The sequence below is a fragment of the Arachis ipaensis genome, chromosome B2 (genome assembly GCF_059453495.1).
Source record: "Arachis ipaensis isolate K30076 ecotype BB chromosome B2, ASM5945349v1, whole genome shotgun sequence".
Lineage (NCBI taxonomy): Eukaryota > Viridiplantae > Streptophyta > Magnoliopsida > Fabales > Fabaceae > Arachis > Arachis ipaensis.
In genome coordinates this window covers 76880679-76894892 of record NC_142437.1, presented here as the reverse complement: position 1 = coordinate 76894892, position 14214 = coordinate 76880679, and the positions used below count along the sequence as shown (strand labels likewise).

General features: G+C 34.6%; 1 protein-coding gene and 1 non-coding gene across 3 annotated transcripts; both read right to left on the bottom strand.

The window, feature by feature from the left end:
• Positions 1-912: 912 nt before the first annotated feature.
• LOC107612817 (P-loop containing nucleoside triphosphate hydrolases superfamily protein) lies at positions 913-11359 on the bottom strand. Of its 2 annotated transcripts, XM_016314568.3 has the most exons (7): positions 11089-11358; positions 9643-10221; positions 7864-7952; positions 6611-6710; positions 5251-5505; positions 4608-4768; positions 913-1744 (listed from the first exon to the last, which is right to left on the bottom strand). In XM_016314568.3, the coding sequence occupies exons 1-7, from the start codon at positions 11242-11244 to the stop codon at positions 1444-1446; spliced, it is 1641 nt and encodes a 546-aa protein (XP_016170054.1). In that variant the 5' UTR covers positions 11245-11358; the 3' UTR covers positions 913-1443. The 2 variants fall into 2 exon arrangements, with proteins under 2 accessions (XP_016170054.1, XP_020964992.1); XM_021109333.2 differs by lacking the exon at positions 5251-5505 and having other exon boundaries at positions 11089-11359.
• LOC148574462 (small nucleolar RNA snoR138) lies at positions 3033-3179 on the bottom strand. Its single transcript, XR_015906519.1, has one exon. It is a non-coding gene; the product is annotated as a small nucleolar RNA snoR138 (small nucleolar RNA).
• Positions 11360-14214: the final 2855 nt, after the last annotated feature.

Genomic DNA, 14214 nt, shown 5'->3' with positions numbered 1-14214 from the left:
TTCATCTACCCCACCAATGGAAGGCCATTCAGCAAAAATAAACCAAAACATACAAACAGTAACTACCACAGCAGTGAGGCATAATACAAACATGGGGGGAGAAAGATCAAGAAATTACCTGAAATGGAGTACGAAATTGGAGTGTAAAAGAGAGGCACAAGTTAGCCCGAATAGAGAATCTTTGGATGTCAGGGAGAATAGAAGATGAAAATAGCAAAGTGAGAGGAAGAGAAAAGAAAAACTGTTTAAAAACCACCATGGTAAGCGCGAAAGAAGGCAAGGGCAAAATGGTCTTTGCGCGCAGGATTTTTTCAAATCATTACGAGCATTTAATGCTCAGCGCAAAGAACGAAGCGACGAACAAACGCCTCAGTAGACCAAGAGACACGTGCACCGGAGACGCATCTCTCCCACAGTCAGCCGACTCGACGACAACGCACGAGTAAGGAAATCACGCGTCACCGATCGTCCTCGCGACCATCACTGGCGCGTCGGGGGCACTGTTACGACCCAGCCCAGGACTCCTGCGGGTCAACCCGACCCGAGCTCCACCCGGCCCGGCTACGCGCCCTTCAACCGACCCGGACACGCGTCCCATACAGCTCACACACAGTTATGGGACAGTGTCCCTGAAAATATGGGCCTGACCTCCAGAGGGGCCCAGGGCTGACATGTATATAAGAGGAAGAATGGCTCTTCCCTCGAGGTACGTCACATCCCTACACCACCCTCATTTCGCCTGCACATATTCTGACAAGAGCGTCGGAGTGTCTTTGCAGGTGGCACCCCCCCTCTCTCTCACACGACGTGCTCGGGACCTCCCCAGTCCAGACTGGAAGACCGTGACCAGACGAGCCCTTTCCTTCACTCCGAGTCCTGACCCGAACCGTCCGGTAACCGACCTACCGAACATATTGAATGTCGACTAGGTACATTGTATTAAATAACAAGGAATCACATATTCTCCAAATTTTCTGGTAGAGGCAATAAAATCGATACAAAAAGTTTCCCACGATCAGATGAAGGAAGTGTTTTTCACTTTTTCTTTTGGCGAGTCCCCGGGAATAACTGCCGATACAAAACTTCAAAAGAATATCCTCATACAAAAAAGAAATTAAATAAACTAAAAATGTTCTATTAACGATACAACATTACAGCTTAACCAAAATTCTGCAAAGGTGGTCACATATATCAAAATTTGAACCTGCACTACTCAAGTCAGAATCCAAAGAGAAAGGGGCATAATACTGCAGTTCTTGCCGATTATTGAGGCTCTCTATCATATTATGCCACCAAAAGGCATGATGGATATCCAAGGCCAGCATGGCTTCCAAGAGTAGCAGGCTTATAGTTCCCCAAGAAAGGGCATGCTCTCATCTTGCAATTGCAATTGCAGAGATGAAATGAAAATAAGGAAATAATTGACCAAAGCTCCTTCAACATTCATTCTTTCATCTCTGATTTATGATGCAGATCTTGCAAGGTTTCAGGTACTTCCTGCTCACATTGTTCAAGAATGCCGATGAGCTGTCCAGCTAGTTCTCCGTCTTCTGCTGTCAAGAAACTGTGCAGAACACCATTGACACTTTCGCGCGCCATCTTTGTCAAAATATGGATGTAAGTGTCAATGGATGGTACAAAACTAGGTAAGACTACAACATCATACCGCCCTATCTCTGCAGTGGAGAGATGCTCCAAATCTATTGCAGAAACCACTGGTCCTGATCTGCTGTTTGAATCCACTCTGTAATGATGAAACAGTGCATCATAAAAAGAAAAACACTTGTATAGCATCTTATATCATCATGAAAATGAAATTGTTCAAGAATCATTGGTTTAGACTTCAAGATTGTATTGTTAGTCAGTCCTTTATATCTTTCAAATGCAACATCATTTACTGTCAGATATGTAATTTGTCAAATACAGATTTTATATCCCTGCATCCAATAAGAATCTCATTCAAATCAAAGATGGACTCTGGTTAATTACTTAATTCTAAAAGGAACATGGTTAACTGTAAATGTTCAAATGGATTAAGAATATGATTGAAAGGTATTGAGGTTTAAGAAGTTCAAAAGTATCTTACAAAATTATCCTAAAGCAAAATTTCCCCTTTTTTCACCATTTATAAATATTATTCTACATCTCTCTCCTTCACTTTTTGCAATCATGTTACTTAGTTGGGGGTTATGGTTAAGAAACAAGAATTAATATTGCATAAGTTTCCTAAATTGGCACTTATTTAAGAAAATGGAGAGTGTATACTGTTAAACAATTGACATGAATCATCTCAGTTTCTATTAATATACCATGATAGCTCAGAATTCATATAACCTAAGTGCTAAGTGGGAAACTAGCAGGAAAGGCTTTATTCCCCTAAGTGTGATGAGAGGGGGTTGCAGAAATTCCATGATTTTAACAAGATTTTTAGCAATTTCTTTATTATCGAAGACAAATCATTAGACATCTAAAAAGTACACCATAGCAGAGAAACCTTTTGCTCTTTTAGTTAGCATCACAAGCAAATGACAGTGGAACATTAAAGACACTCTTTTTAGTAACATCTGTTCCTTTTTTTTAAAAAAACATGGATAGTCGATGAAACAAAAGTAGTGTCCCGGACTAGAGGAGAAAAGAACAAAAATACACGTGTTCTCTTCCTTCAAAGATTCAAAGGGATAAACCCTCTCCCTTTCAGTCTCCATGCAAACCCAAAGATCTTCAACTAGTCATTTTCGGCTTTCATGTGGAGGCTTTTGAAATTGAAATCCCATTTAAGATGTCAAATCAAAATACATGAAATTCATTCATATACCTATATCCTTCTAAGAGAAAATATTAAGTGGGTTATCCAAAATTATAGAAGGTATGTATAAGATATGTTTTAAGATCTTTTAACAACAAAAAATAAATAAATAAATTAAGAAGCATAGCTGAAACATTATACGAATTGCCCAAGTACAATTACAATTAATTAGTTCAATTCAGGACAAAAATTAACCAGAAAAATTGTAGCAAAGAAATAAAGGAATGGATATCCGAATATATCTAGGTAAGGAGCTAAAAGAAGAGCACTCCATACCCTCAAACGTATTCGGGGTTAGACACTTGATATTTGCCACCTTCTGAACTAAACGGTTATTGATTTCATGTCACCGTTTGGTTATTCCGGAGGCAAGATGTAAAAACAATATTTTCAAAAAGATTAAAAAGATCCTTGAACTTGAGAATAATGTGATTTTTAAATAGCACTTAACATCCAATAATTCTCTTCAAGGATTAATCTAATGATTTCCTCTAAACAAGATTCATGTATATGGTAGACTAGTAGGATATCCAAAACTAAACAAATGATGTCTACAACTTTTACACATTTCAACTCTCGATTGAATTTGTTTTGTGAGGTTAGTTTTCTTTTGAGCTAATTTTATGACCTGTTTGCTAATGGTACATTGGTACACATCATACAAAATTCTAGACCAAAATAAATAACAAGGAATGATTTGAACTGATAGCTAGGCTTGACACATAAGAATCAATTGGAATGGAAAAAGACCACGGATTTGAGAGTCTTGACCATTGTGTGACCTAGATACCACCGACATGCCGAAAAGCTTTCGGAGTTGGATACGCCGGCAACATATGGATGCGTGAGTCTACAACATCTCTAGCAATGTCGCTCTGTTTTTCCGTTATTTTCAAATGCAGATACGAGTCCAACACAGCTTCGACTTTGGTATATGTTCCTACTAATCTTGGGCTTTCATCTAGGAAAAGTAAGACTACAAAAAGGGGATTCTAGCATGTGGGATGTTAGAGTTGATGCCAACAGCCCTGATCTCAGTAAAGTTTAGTATTTGACATAGATGAACCAGATATAGAAACTGTGGTGTTTGCGGATGATGGGCATAGAGGAGAAGAAATTGATACATTTTCTGTTAACGGGACAGTGGGAGTGAATTAAAATTTAGGACAATAGACATTATTTTAACAATTGCAATATTCTAAGACTTTTTAATGCAGCTATATTTACTTTCATATTTACAATATGACATTACATTATTTTAATGTAGTATTTATGTTTTATTGTATAACATATCCTGGACGTGTTGTATCCACTAATTTTATAAATATAAAAAAAGCGTGTTGCGGTATCAATGCTTCCTAGGGTGTGACACCCGATGCCAACCAAAATAGACTTTAATTAGAATAATTAAGCAAAATAAACTAGCTAGATCAAGAGATAAAATAAAATAAAAACATGTTCTATGTCAATTTGTATGCCTCAGGTGAATGAGATGAACCCTGTATGGGCAAAGGGGTTTTCACATCTTCAAAGGTGGTGATGTAATAAACACGGCATGAAGACACAGATCTGGCATGTCAAGATGCCCTGACAGGCATGAGCACCTTTGAATATCCCACCTTAATAGTTACAAACCTATACTACATTTTTCTCTTAACCTTTATATTTTCTTAAGGATATCTTTGGAGTAGTGAAACTATTAGGAAACGCACTACAACAGGGCTCCTTTTCCAAATGGTGTGTGTGAAACAAAACTGCAGACCAAACTGTATATAGAAGCATTAATTAATAGATGCTTTACCTGTCATTAGAGCTTGCAGTATTAGAATCAAGTGAAATGCAACAACCCCTTCCTTTGAGAGTTTTTACCAACTTATTACACTTGATGTCTTTCCTTAAGATATATAGCATGTTTGAATTATGAGAACAGCTGCTCCGAAATTGATCAAGGGCTTCAGTGCTCTGCAAGAACAAAACACAATCTTATCCGTCTATGCAAATAAATATAACAAATGCTTAACCAATGGCAATAAATTTTCCTTGCTTTGTCTTTCCTTTTTCCCTTTTTTTTTTTTGTTTATATGGCAATAATTTATGTCCTCATAAAACAATCATCCTATGCTTATAAATTAAAAGAAATTGTGACCGTGTTTATAGTTTTAATAATAACATTATATTTCATTGGGTTAAAAACTTGAAATTAGTAACAAAGACTGTAGCACTTCTTGGAAAATTTAAGTAATACAATATTAGGAAATATATGAGTAAACAATATTTTACAAGCTAAGAAAACATTACAAATTACCCTTTTCTATAAAAATACCCAGAGTGCCCTTTAATTTATTTCAGTTAATAATGTCAAAGAAGATAATATTTACTACAGTAAAAAATGGGTAACTAAGTAGTAACTGCAATATATGAACTTAAACAATAGAATGTCCTACCCTAAGAAGCTTATCTTCATCTGATGTGCACACCCGGACAGACTGGATAATGCATGAACTTAGGCTGGTAATTGTATTACTGAGTGAGAGTCTACAGATTGACCCATTTAGAAGATGCCGAACCATTGGGATAGACATATGGTTAAAGGAATCATTGAAAACCAAAACACGAGGATCGCTGGAAATAAATGACTTGATGGATTTAATAGTATCAGCGAAACCAGCAGTACAAACAGTATTAAGCCCATCAACAACCTATTTCATACAGAAAAAGTAATAAAAGATGATAAATAGCATGAACTATGCACGAAAAGATACCTGAAATAGAACTATTTGTGATAAAATTAGTTCTTTTTGAGAAGAAACCCATTTTTGAATCCATGCTAATTTTCATACTAAAAAAATGACTGTAGTTTGCACACAAACAAAAAATGCAAGATTTGGCCTGGTAGAACAAAGCACGTGTATATATGAGCTTCTTGTAGACTTTCTATGTTAAATAGTAGGTCTTAGACTTTTAAGAATCCCAATATTGCAAGAGAGAATTAAGGAAGAGCATTGACAAAGCTTTGAAACCCTCTCCCCCTCAATTTGAATCCTCATACATCCTCCTCCCTCTGACCACCCCTTGCATGTTAACTCCTTGCTCCCCCAACAGTATTTCTTGTATCCACTTCACCAGCCAATATCACAACAATCCAACCCACCTCATTAACTGACTCAGCAACTCCATCATTTCAAGCTCCAGCAACCACAACAATCAATTGCATAAAAGACTAATGAATATTTTAAAAATAAAATGTTGTGCATAAAATTTGTACAGCCAGAAATATTTGACTTTTGGTCAAACATCAATTTTGTAAATATTTCTATATTATCATCATTCATGTGGTGTACATGTCTGAAAGTCTATTGGTACACACAGAAGGGCTATGTGAACCATTCACCTGAGTACCATAGAAATTACCATAGAGTGTGGCTTCATCCATTACAAACGTATAATGGTAAAATTCTCAAATCCATTGTGAGGTTTTCTTTTACATATTTTTTCCTTTTATTTTTTCAATTAATAAATTAACATTATTGACGTTTTTTTAAATACCCTATCAAAATGTAAATTTGCTTATTACTTTCTTTTGAACCATTATAAGTTCAAAATTACTCGTGCTGCAATAAATTTTTTAATCTTTATCATAATTAATAGGGACATATACTTTTTCAAATTCATTTATTTTTATATTAATATAGTTTTTAAATTCTCTAGGTTTCTAAATTTGACCATTAAACTGGTATGAAAACACCAAATAATAATAATAATAAAAAACGTCTTCTACAGTTGGATATTGAAAAGAAAAGCTACCAATATGGAGACATCAGATATGTCAATGGCCTTCAATGATAGAAGCTCCATTAATCTCTCTGGAGTAGAAACAAGAAACTCAGGTTCACAACTTTTCAACCTGTTTAAGACAGAACAAATAATTATAAGAAGCTGTTCAGATCAATAAGTGTGTGCATGCATAATTGCATATTAAAACATTCATGCAAATCACGATCCCAAAGGTGAAGTAACTCATTTTAACAACATTAATTACTAAAAGTAGACTAATAAGAACTTGCACTTGCTAACCCCTAAAGTAACCACCTTTCTATAAAGAGGATTCCTTACTATAGAGCTTCTTGTATCCAATCCATCCACTTTAAGCCTGGCTCATTCTGTAAGTACAACCTCTTTCTAGTTTGACAAACATATCTAGAGGTTCAAATCCCCATGCAAGTCAAACCCTTTATTGGACATTTATGTCAAATAGAATTAATACCATGACAGTTTTCCATGTGTTTGTGGAAGAGATTGTTAGCAATCGGTGGTAAGTAATTAATGGGCCTTAGTGCTTAGGAACAACTAGTCAGCTAATCAGATATCTCAAATAGGAAATAATACACATTTCTCTCTAGTTTTCTTGCATATTGTCAGACTGGGATCAAAGGACAATGTAACACATTAGTTAGTGTCCTGTTGGAAAAGAAGTTTAATACTGTTTCCGATTGAAAATGAGATTCATTAATAAGAGAGAACAGAATACAAAATGAGAGGATAAAGTAGACAGATAGAAACAAAAGAAGATGCACTCCCAAGAGAATGAGCAATGTAAACATAAGAATTTTTTTTATACAAAAATTTAAACATACAAATTATAAGCACTACATACAAATTGAAAGCGCTTCCACATATAGGATAGATTGACTTAAAGCTGTTTGCACTTTATTTCAGAGTGTGATTTCTATCCAACATGTTGAGCTTCTTTTATTTTAAACCCTTTTTTGAAGATATGTCAAGATATAAAAAGCATAACCTCATTGATGAATTTTGCTTTTGATAATCCATTTTTGTATTAAGATAATCTCTTGTCCACTATGTCTTTTGTGTTCTTCCTCTATTCATAGTATAATTTGTTTCTAAAAGAACTTGAAGTTAAACGCACTTTATCCAAGAAAAATAAAGAGAATGATCAGAGCCAAAATTTACATATGCAATCTCAACATTGTGCCTTAAGTATCACACAAATCAATATCTATACGATGAAAAACCAAAGTGGAAGTTCCAACACGTACCCTTGAATTTGATGATCTAAGGTAGCACCTGAATGAATACTCACAGTATGTATTCCTAGTGATTTCAAAGGCTTGCACACTGTTCTGACCTGCATATCAATTTCAATTTTCAGAGTCCAAGTAATCACCAATCAAGTCAAATGGCAAAATGCATATTAATAGAAACAAGTTGCGAAATTGCCATTCCCTTTTTATCACATAGCACATACTGGAGAGGAGACATCATGTATTTTCTTATGTAATAGGGTGTGTTCGATCAGCTCCAACAGCCAAGTCTCTAGTTGTATAAGCACCAGCCTATTTAAAGTAGGTTCTTCTCTATTAGCTTCAGACGAAATGAACTATAGTTAGTACTAATCTCTAGGTACTTAGTAGGCTATCAGATCTCAATGTAGTTACTCTAATTAATATGCTCTACGTCTACATCCAAGTCCTTAGCTTGTGACAGAAGTTGCTCAGCCTATTTATAAACATGATACATCTATTGCGTAACCATTCATGCATTAATTCTACAAGGTTCTCAGATTCAATATTTCTTCCCTTGAACTCTGTTTATCTCTCTCTTCTTTGATAACTTTCAATATTTTCTTTCAATTTCTTGCTCCCAAACAAAGCTCTAAGCACACAAAAGAGGCCCACATCATGAACTACAGACAGCAGTGACTCTTGCAAGCATTCATACGAAGTGTATCAGTCTCTTCCATTATATTGATAAGAAAAAATTAGAGCGAAGGATAAAGGGATAAGAAAAGGATGAAGAACCTCCTGAACACGTATCATATATTCTTTTCTTTTGTTAGAAAAACAAAAATATTATTACAAAATAAAATAGTACAGAGAGGATAACATATCCTCACCAAAAAGAAAGAAAATAAAGCATAAAACTACTGCAAGATTGAGCCATGTAACAAAGCGTCGAAATTTCTCTACATATCTAGTTATCTACAAAGAAACATATCTTGAGAAACCATTTGCAAAACACCACACTTAGAAGGTATAATATTGGCATAGTTTTAGCTAGATTTTGAGTCTCAAAGCCGACAAACTTTGGCGTACAACAACTCACACAGACCCTTTGAGCCAAGCCAAATGTCTCCCAAAGTGTAAAACAAGCTTGATCCATACATAATTTACAGCCAAACAATGCCCAAAAAAGAAAAAGAATCAAACAGACAACAATGTGGATTATGAAACTACTACAACAGAATACACGTATGAGGAGAAAAAAATAGCAAAAAAAAAAAAAAAAAAAATCAAAGGACAACTTTTTGCACCGCACCCTTATCATTATGCTATTGAGGACAAGCATCCAAACAAAATGAGAACAACTTTGAATTTATAAACAAATTTGTCTCAAAGAAAAGTGTAACTCACGTTGTAGGCATACTCAAGAATTCAAAGTATGACTTAGAAGAAACCAACCTAGATGATTCAAGAGACCCAATCTTTTTCATCATAAGCAGAAAGATGAGGAGAATAAAGTTTTAAGTGTTTAATGAAATTCAGTGACCAAATCCTTTCTATCATAATGTTTACACACAATCTCAAATATAGTTAAAATTAAGCCATTTTAAAATATCTGAACACAATTCAAACTTCCAGTATTTCAAAAAATATCATTTAAAGATAGCCTGAAAAGTTCCATAACTCAATCTCCCTTTTGAAAATATGTGAGGGACAAGAAGTTGGTGGGAGCATGAATTAATTTACTAACCTTTTACTGGATGAAAAGGGGACCAACATTGAAATTGTAAGCATGAGCAAGGAAGTTTATCTGACCTGTAAAGCTTTTTCTTGGGAAGGTACAAGGAATAAAAGGAAAGGACTGGCAAAAGATAAGCCTTGCTTCTCTTTTCTCACAAATGTATCAGCTACACCAGAAACAATCCATGCAACTTGCTCAGTAGTGGCAGAGATTCCACTGGTTTCTATCAGATCTTTCCCTGTAGAATAACACTTTAGAAACTCTAATCCCCATGTGTCAACAGACAAAATGTTATCCTCTCCATCAGAATAGGCATCACCATGGTGCAATGCATTTTCAATTGAACTTAGACACAAAAAGACAAACTTAGAAGGCAACTCTGACAATTCACATTTTCGTTGTTGCACACCACCACAACGGTCAGCCATGTCGGTCACCTCAATGACAGGCTGATTTTCCACTTGCAAACAAATTGATTTCTTAGAAATATTCCCACCAAATGTGTTTTCCCTTTTAGTTGCACTCTCCTCTCTATGGGGAACCTTTTCTTTTGTGGTGAGTTTTTTCTTTCCAGGAGCTTTTCTTTTAAATTTCTCTTTCCCATGATGATCATTGAATGGATCATCAGGAGAAGGCAGACTAAAGCACATTCCCTGAAATACCAAGGAACAAAAGTCATTTCCACAAGTCTTTTACACAAGAATTCACAGTAGCTATGATTTTAATATGGTCATATCACAAGGTTAAGTTTACTTCATTCTAGGAGAAAGACACATCATGGGACATGTGAAAATTCGCCAAAAAAGAGGTGGGTGAAGGTTTATGCAAGTTGAAAATAGGATAGATGTGAAGAATCACACTGAAGATTTAGTGTTTGACTGTAAAAAAAAAAGGAAAAGAATTTTCAATAAAACATAAGGCTTTGTCAGAATTTGTTAATAACATATATATATTGCAATAAGAGCACCAATGCTTTCTGGGTGTGTCTTCAACAAAGAACAAAGAGCATGCAACTGCTACAAATTAATTGATTTCAACCAGAAACAATAGTTATATCATCTACTAATTAAAGTTTTCCTTTAGAATGAGAGTTAATAAGAATCAAACTCCATTTCCACTACAATTGCATTGACTGATTTTTGTTATCATGCTAGCACGCATTTCTATCATTCTATGTATACAATTCAATTCTATGGCTCTATATTAAATTCTCTAAAACATCGAAATGCCCTGTCTAAGGTAACTTCTTATTTGTTCTAAATTCACCATAGAAACCAATAAATAAATAATAAAAATAAAAGCCTAAAATGCGATCAAGTACTTCCAGAATGATGGTAATGCGAGAGTGAAGTATACAGGATGAAACGACAAAGTCATAAAACTATGGATTCAACTTGACAGCGGAACTAAAGAAATGAAAAATAAATGAATAAAGTAAAACCTTACAAGAAAATGAAAGTAACAAAGGGAAAATAAGAGAAGAAAAGGTAGAGAGTTTTTAAGGGATTTGTTTTAGGTACCTGGCACATGCGGCGTTTACCGGCCTTGCGGCGCTTCTTGGCGGCAATAGCAGCAGCTGCCTTGGCAGAGACAGTGGAAGAGTCATTCTTTCTTCTGAGCTTTTTGCATATGGCTTTGTTCTTCTTCCTTCTCACAGCATCATCACCTTTTGCCATTGCTAGTTGCTACAGTAAACTGGCTTGTAGGAAGATGACTTGGTTCTCTGTTTGGTTCGAACGAGAGAGATTACTATTAGGGTTGGAACGTTAAAGACATCCAATGGCATCGTCTGAACCCTATAAAACAAACAATTTAAAATTATCCAAATTGGGAAACACATCCGATGGAGGTTTAGGGAGTATTAGAGATATAATCATTAATATTACCTTTTTTTTATAAGCTAAAGCTTTTGGGATGAGTGGTATCATGACATAATATTATAGCGCTAGATCAGAAAGGTCAAGAATTTGATCGGAAGATGTTTATTATCACACTCAAATGGTTATTCTAGATAGTATAGGGGATATTCATTTTGTAACTCAATAGCCATTCTACACATTGTACAAATAGTCATTGTCTCCCTAGTGGGATCCTTTAAAATTTGTACAAGATACAAAAACACGGTGTATATAATACGAAATATAAAAATTTGTTTTAAATAAATTATAATAATATTTTAATATTTTATTGATATTAAAATATAAATTAAATTTTTTATTATTTTTAATTATATAAAATAATTAAAATATTTTTTATTTTAATAATTAATATTATATATTATTTCTAAATTTATTTTAAAAATACATGTTAAAAATAAAATTAGACATGCTAATACGAAATGGTATTTAAGTGTATCCAAACGTATTCAGAGAAGATTTTTTATTTTTTATTAAGATAAGTTTTGGATACAGAAGATACACGTGTCAAACGAGTGTTAATGAGTGTCATATCTAAAATATACCCAACACACAGACACGACAAATCAGAAAGCTTGTCTGCAGGAGGGCAGAGTTGATTCAAAAATTGATAAAACGAGAAAGACCTATCTAAAAGGACCTATAGAGTGCAAAGTCAGGATGATAGCCTCTTCCGATATTTGTGGTAGTTGGATTGTTAGAGTAGTTGAACTTAAACACTATCATGAACTAAACTACACTAACTTGAGGTTGTTGAGGAGAAATAAGGTTATTTCTATGCAGGTAAAAAAGATTTTGTCAACTTGATTTTCAAGGTGGCGAGTGTTTAAAACATTTCAAAAGCTGCTTCATCACTCCGACGGGCTTATTAACCTTAGTTTTTGGGAGAAAGATATGGGAAATTTCATTGATTTGGATAGAAGGTCAATTGGGAAAGGAGGCGATGGTAAAGTTAAGCCCCAATTTGATCCCTGAGATTGGCGAGTTGCACTGATTTGGCCCCTGACTTTTCAATTGCTACAATTTAGTTCTCCAAATTCAAAAAAGTGCACCAATATATTCCCTCCTCAACGCCGTTAGTGAGATAGCTCAAGTATTTCCATGTTGGACATATTAAAACAATGTTATACACGTTTTGACGCTAAAAGAGCACTAAATGATGTCATTTCAGAGTTTGAACAATATTAAAAGGGAGGAGTATAACGTTTTAATATTGTTCAAACCCTCAAACGACATCATTTGCTGCCTTCTTTAGCACCAAAACGCACACCATGTTGTTTTAATATGTCTTGCGTAACAAGGTTTGAGCTACGCCACTAACGGTGTTGAGTTCCAACGATGGAAGATACATGAGGGACTACATTGGTGCACTTTTTATATTTGGAGGATCAAATTATGGCAATTGGGAAGTCATGGACCAAATCAGTGCAATTCGTCAATCTCAGAAATCAAAATGCGATTTAACTCGGTAAAGCGGTGATAAACTACTTCAGAATCATGAAGGAGCAAGACTATAGTTTTTATTATGAAGTTGATTACGACGCAGAATGTCAAATTAACCGAATATTTTTTGCTGATCCTCGGAGCATTGTTGCATATAAGTGCTTTGAGGATGTGATTAGCTTTGACATGACATCCCTAACAAACAAATACGACATGACATTTGCTGTCTTTATTGGGTTAACCATCACGAACAATTTATACTGCTTAAATATGGCTTACTTAACACTGAAAAGGAGGCTTCATTTGTATGGTTGTTTAATTCTTAGGTGAATTATATGTCTGACTGTTTGCCAGGAGCTATTGTAAATGTAAATCTCGAATAATTAATGAATAATTAGTTAATAAATTAATTATTATTCGAAAAAATTAGAAAATTAAATTTTATAGTTTAAAAAAGCTGAAATAATTAAAATATAAATTTTAACACTAATTTTAAAATTTTTGGCCTAAAATTGAGTCATTTGGCTAGACTTGATCCAAATCGAACCTAAGGCCCATTATATAAAACCCAAAAATGTCATCTTCCTCAAAACCACATGAAAGCTCGCTAAAGAAAAGGGATTTTGCTGGAATCCTAACCCCAAACCTTCTCCAACTTCAAATGCACATATCTTTCAATTCGGAGCTCCGATTGACTAGCCGTCAGCGGACACGCGTTCGTCTCGGAATCCTCTTCAATTCTAATAAAACAAAGTGATAAAAAAAAACTTTGTTTTTGTGCCCAAATCTTTTCTTCCATTTAGATTCCATTTTTGGGTTAATGGGTATTGAGGATTTGGATGTTTTGATGTATTAGGATTGAATTAACTTGAGAAAATTGATGGACTTTGTCTAAATAATTCGTGGGAGGTAAAAAAACTATAAACCCTTGTGGTTATCTAATTATGTGAACCTTAATTATTAATTTGGTGAATTTCATATAATTAGACTGAGTTTATGTTAGATTGGAAATTTAATCGGTGAATTGGGTGCTTAAAATCAAGCTTTGGTGACATGACCTTATAGCACTTAATTCGGAATCTTGGAGGCTTGAATTGAGGAGTTTGAGCTTGGGAAAAATCAGTCAATGTATGGTTTCGGTTTCTCGTAATTAATATATAATGTTGTATGAAAATTTAGGCTAGTTGTCCATAAGATAGGTTGAACGGTATGAGTTGATTGAGTAATGTGGTTAGTAAATGAGTATTTGAATATGTATGTATGACCTTGGTGGTAGTATTTGTGAAT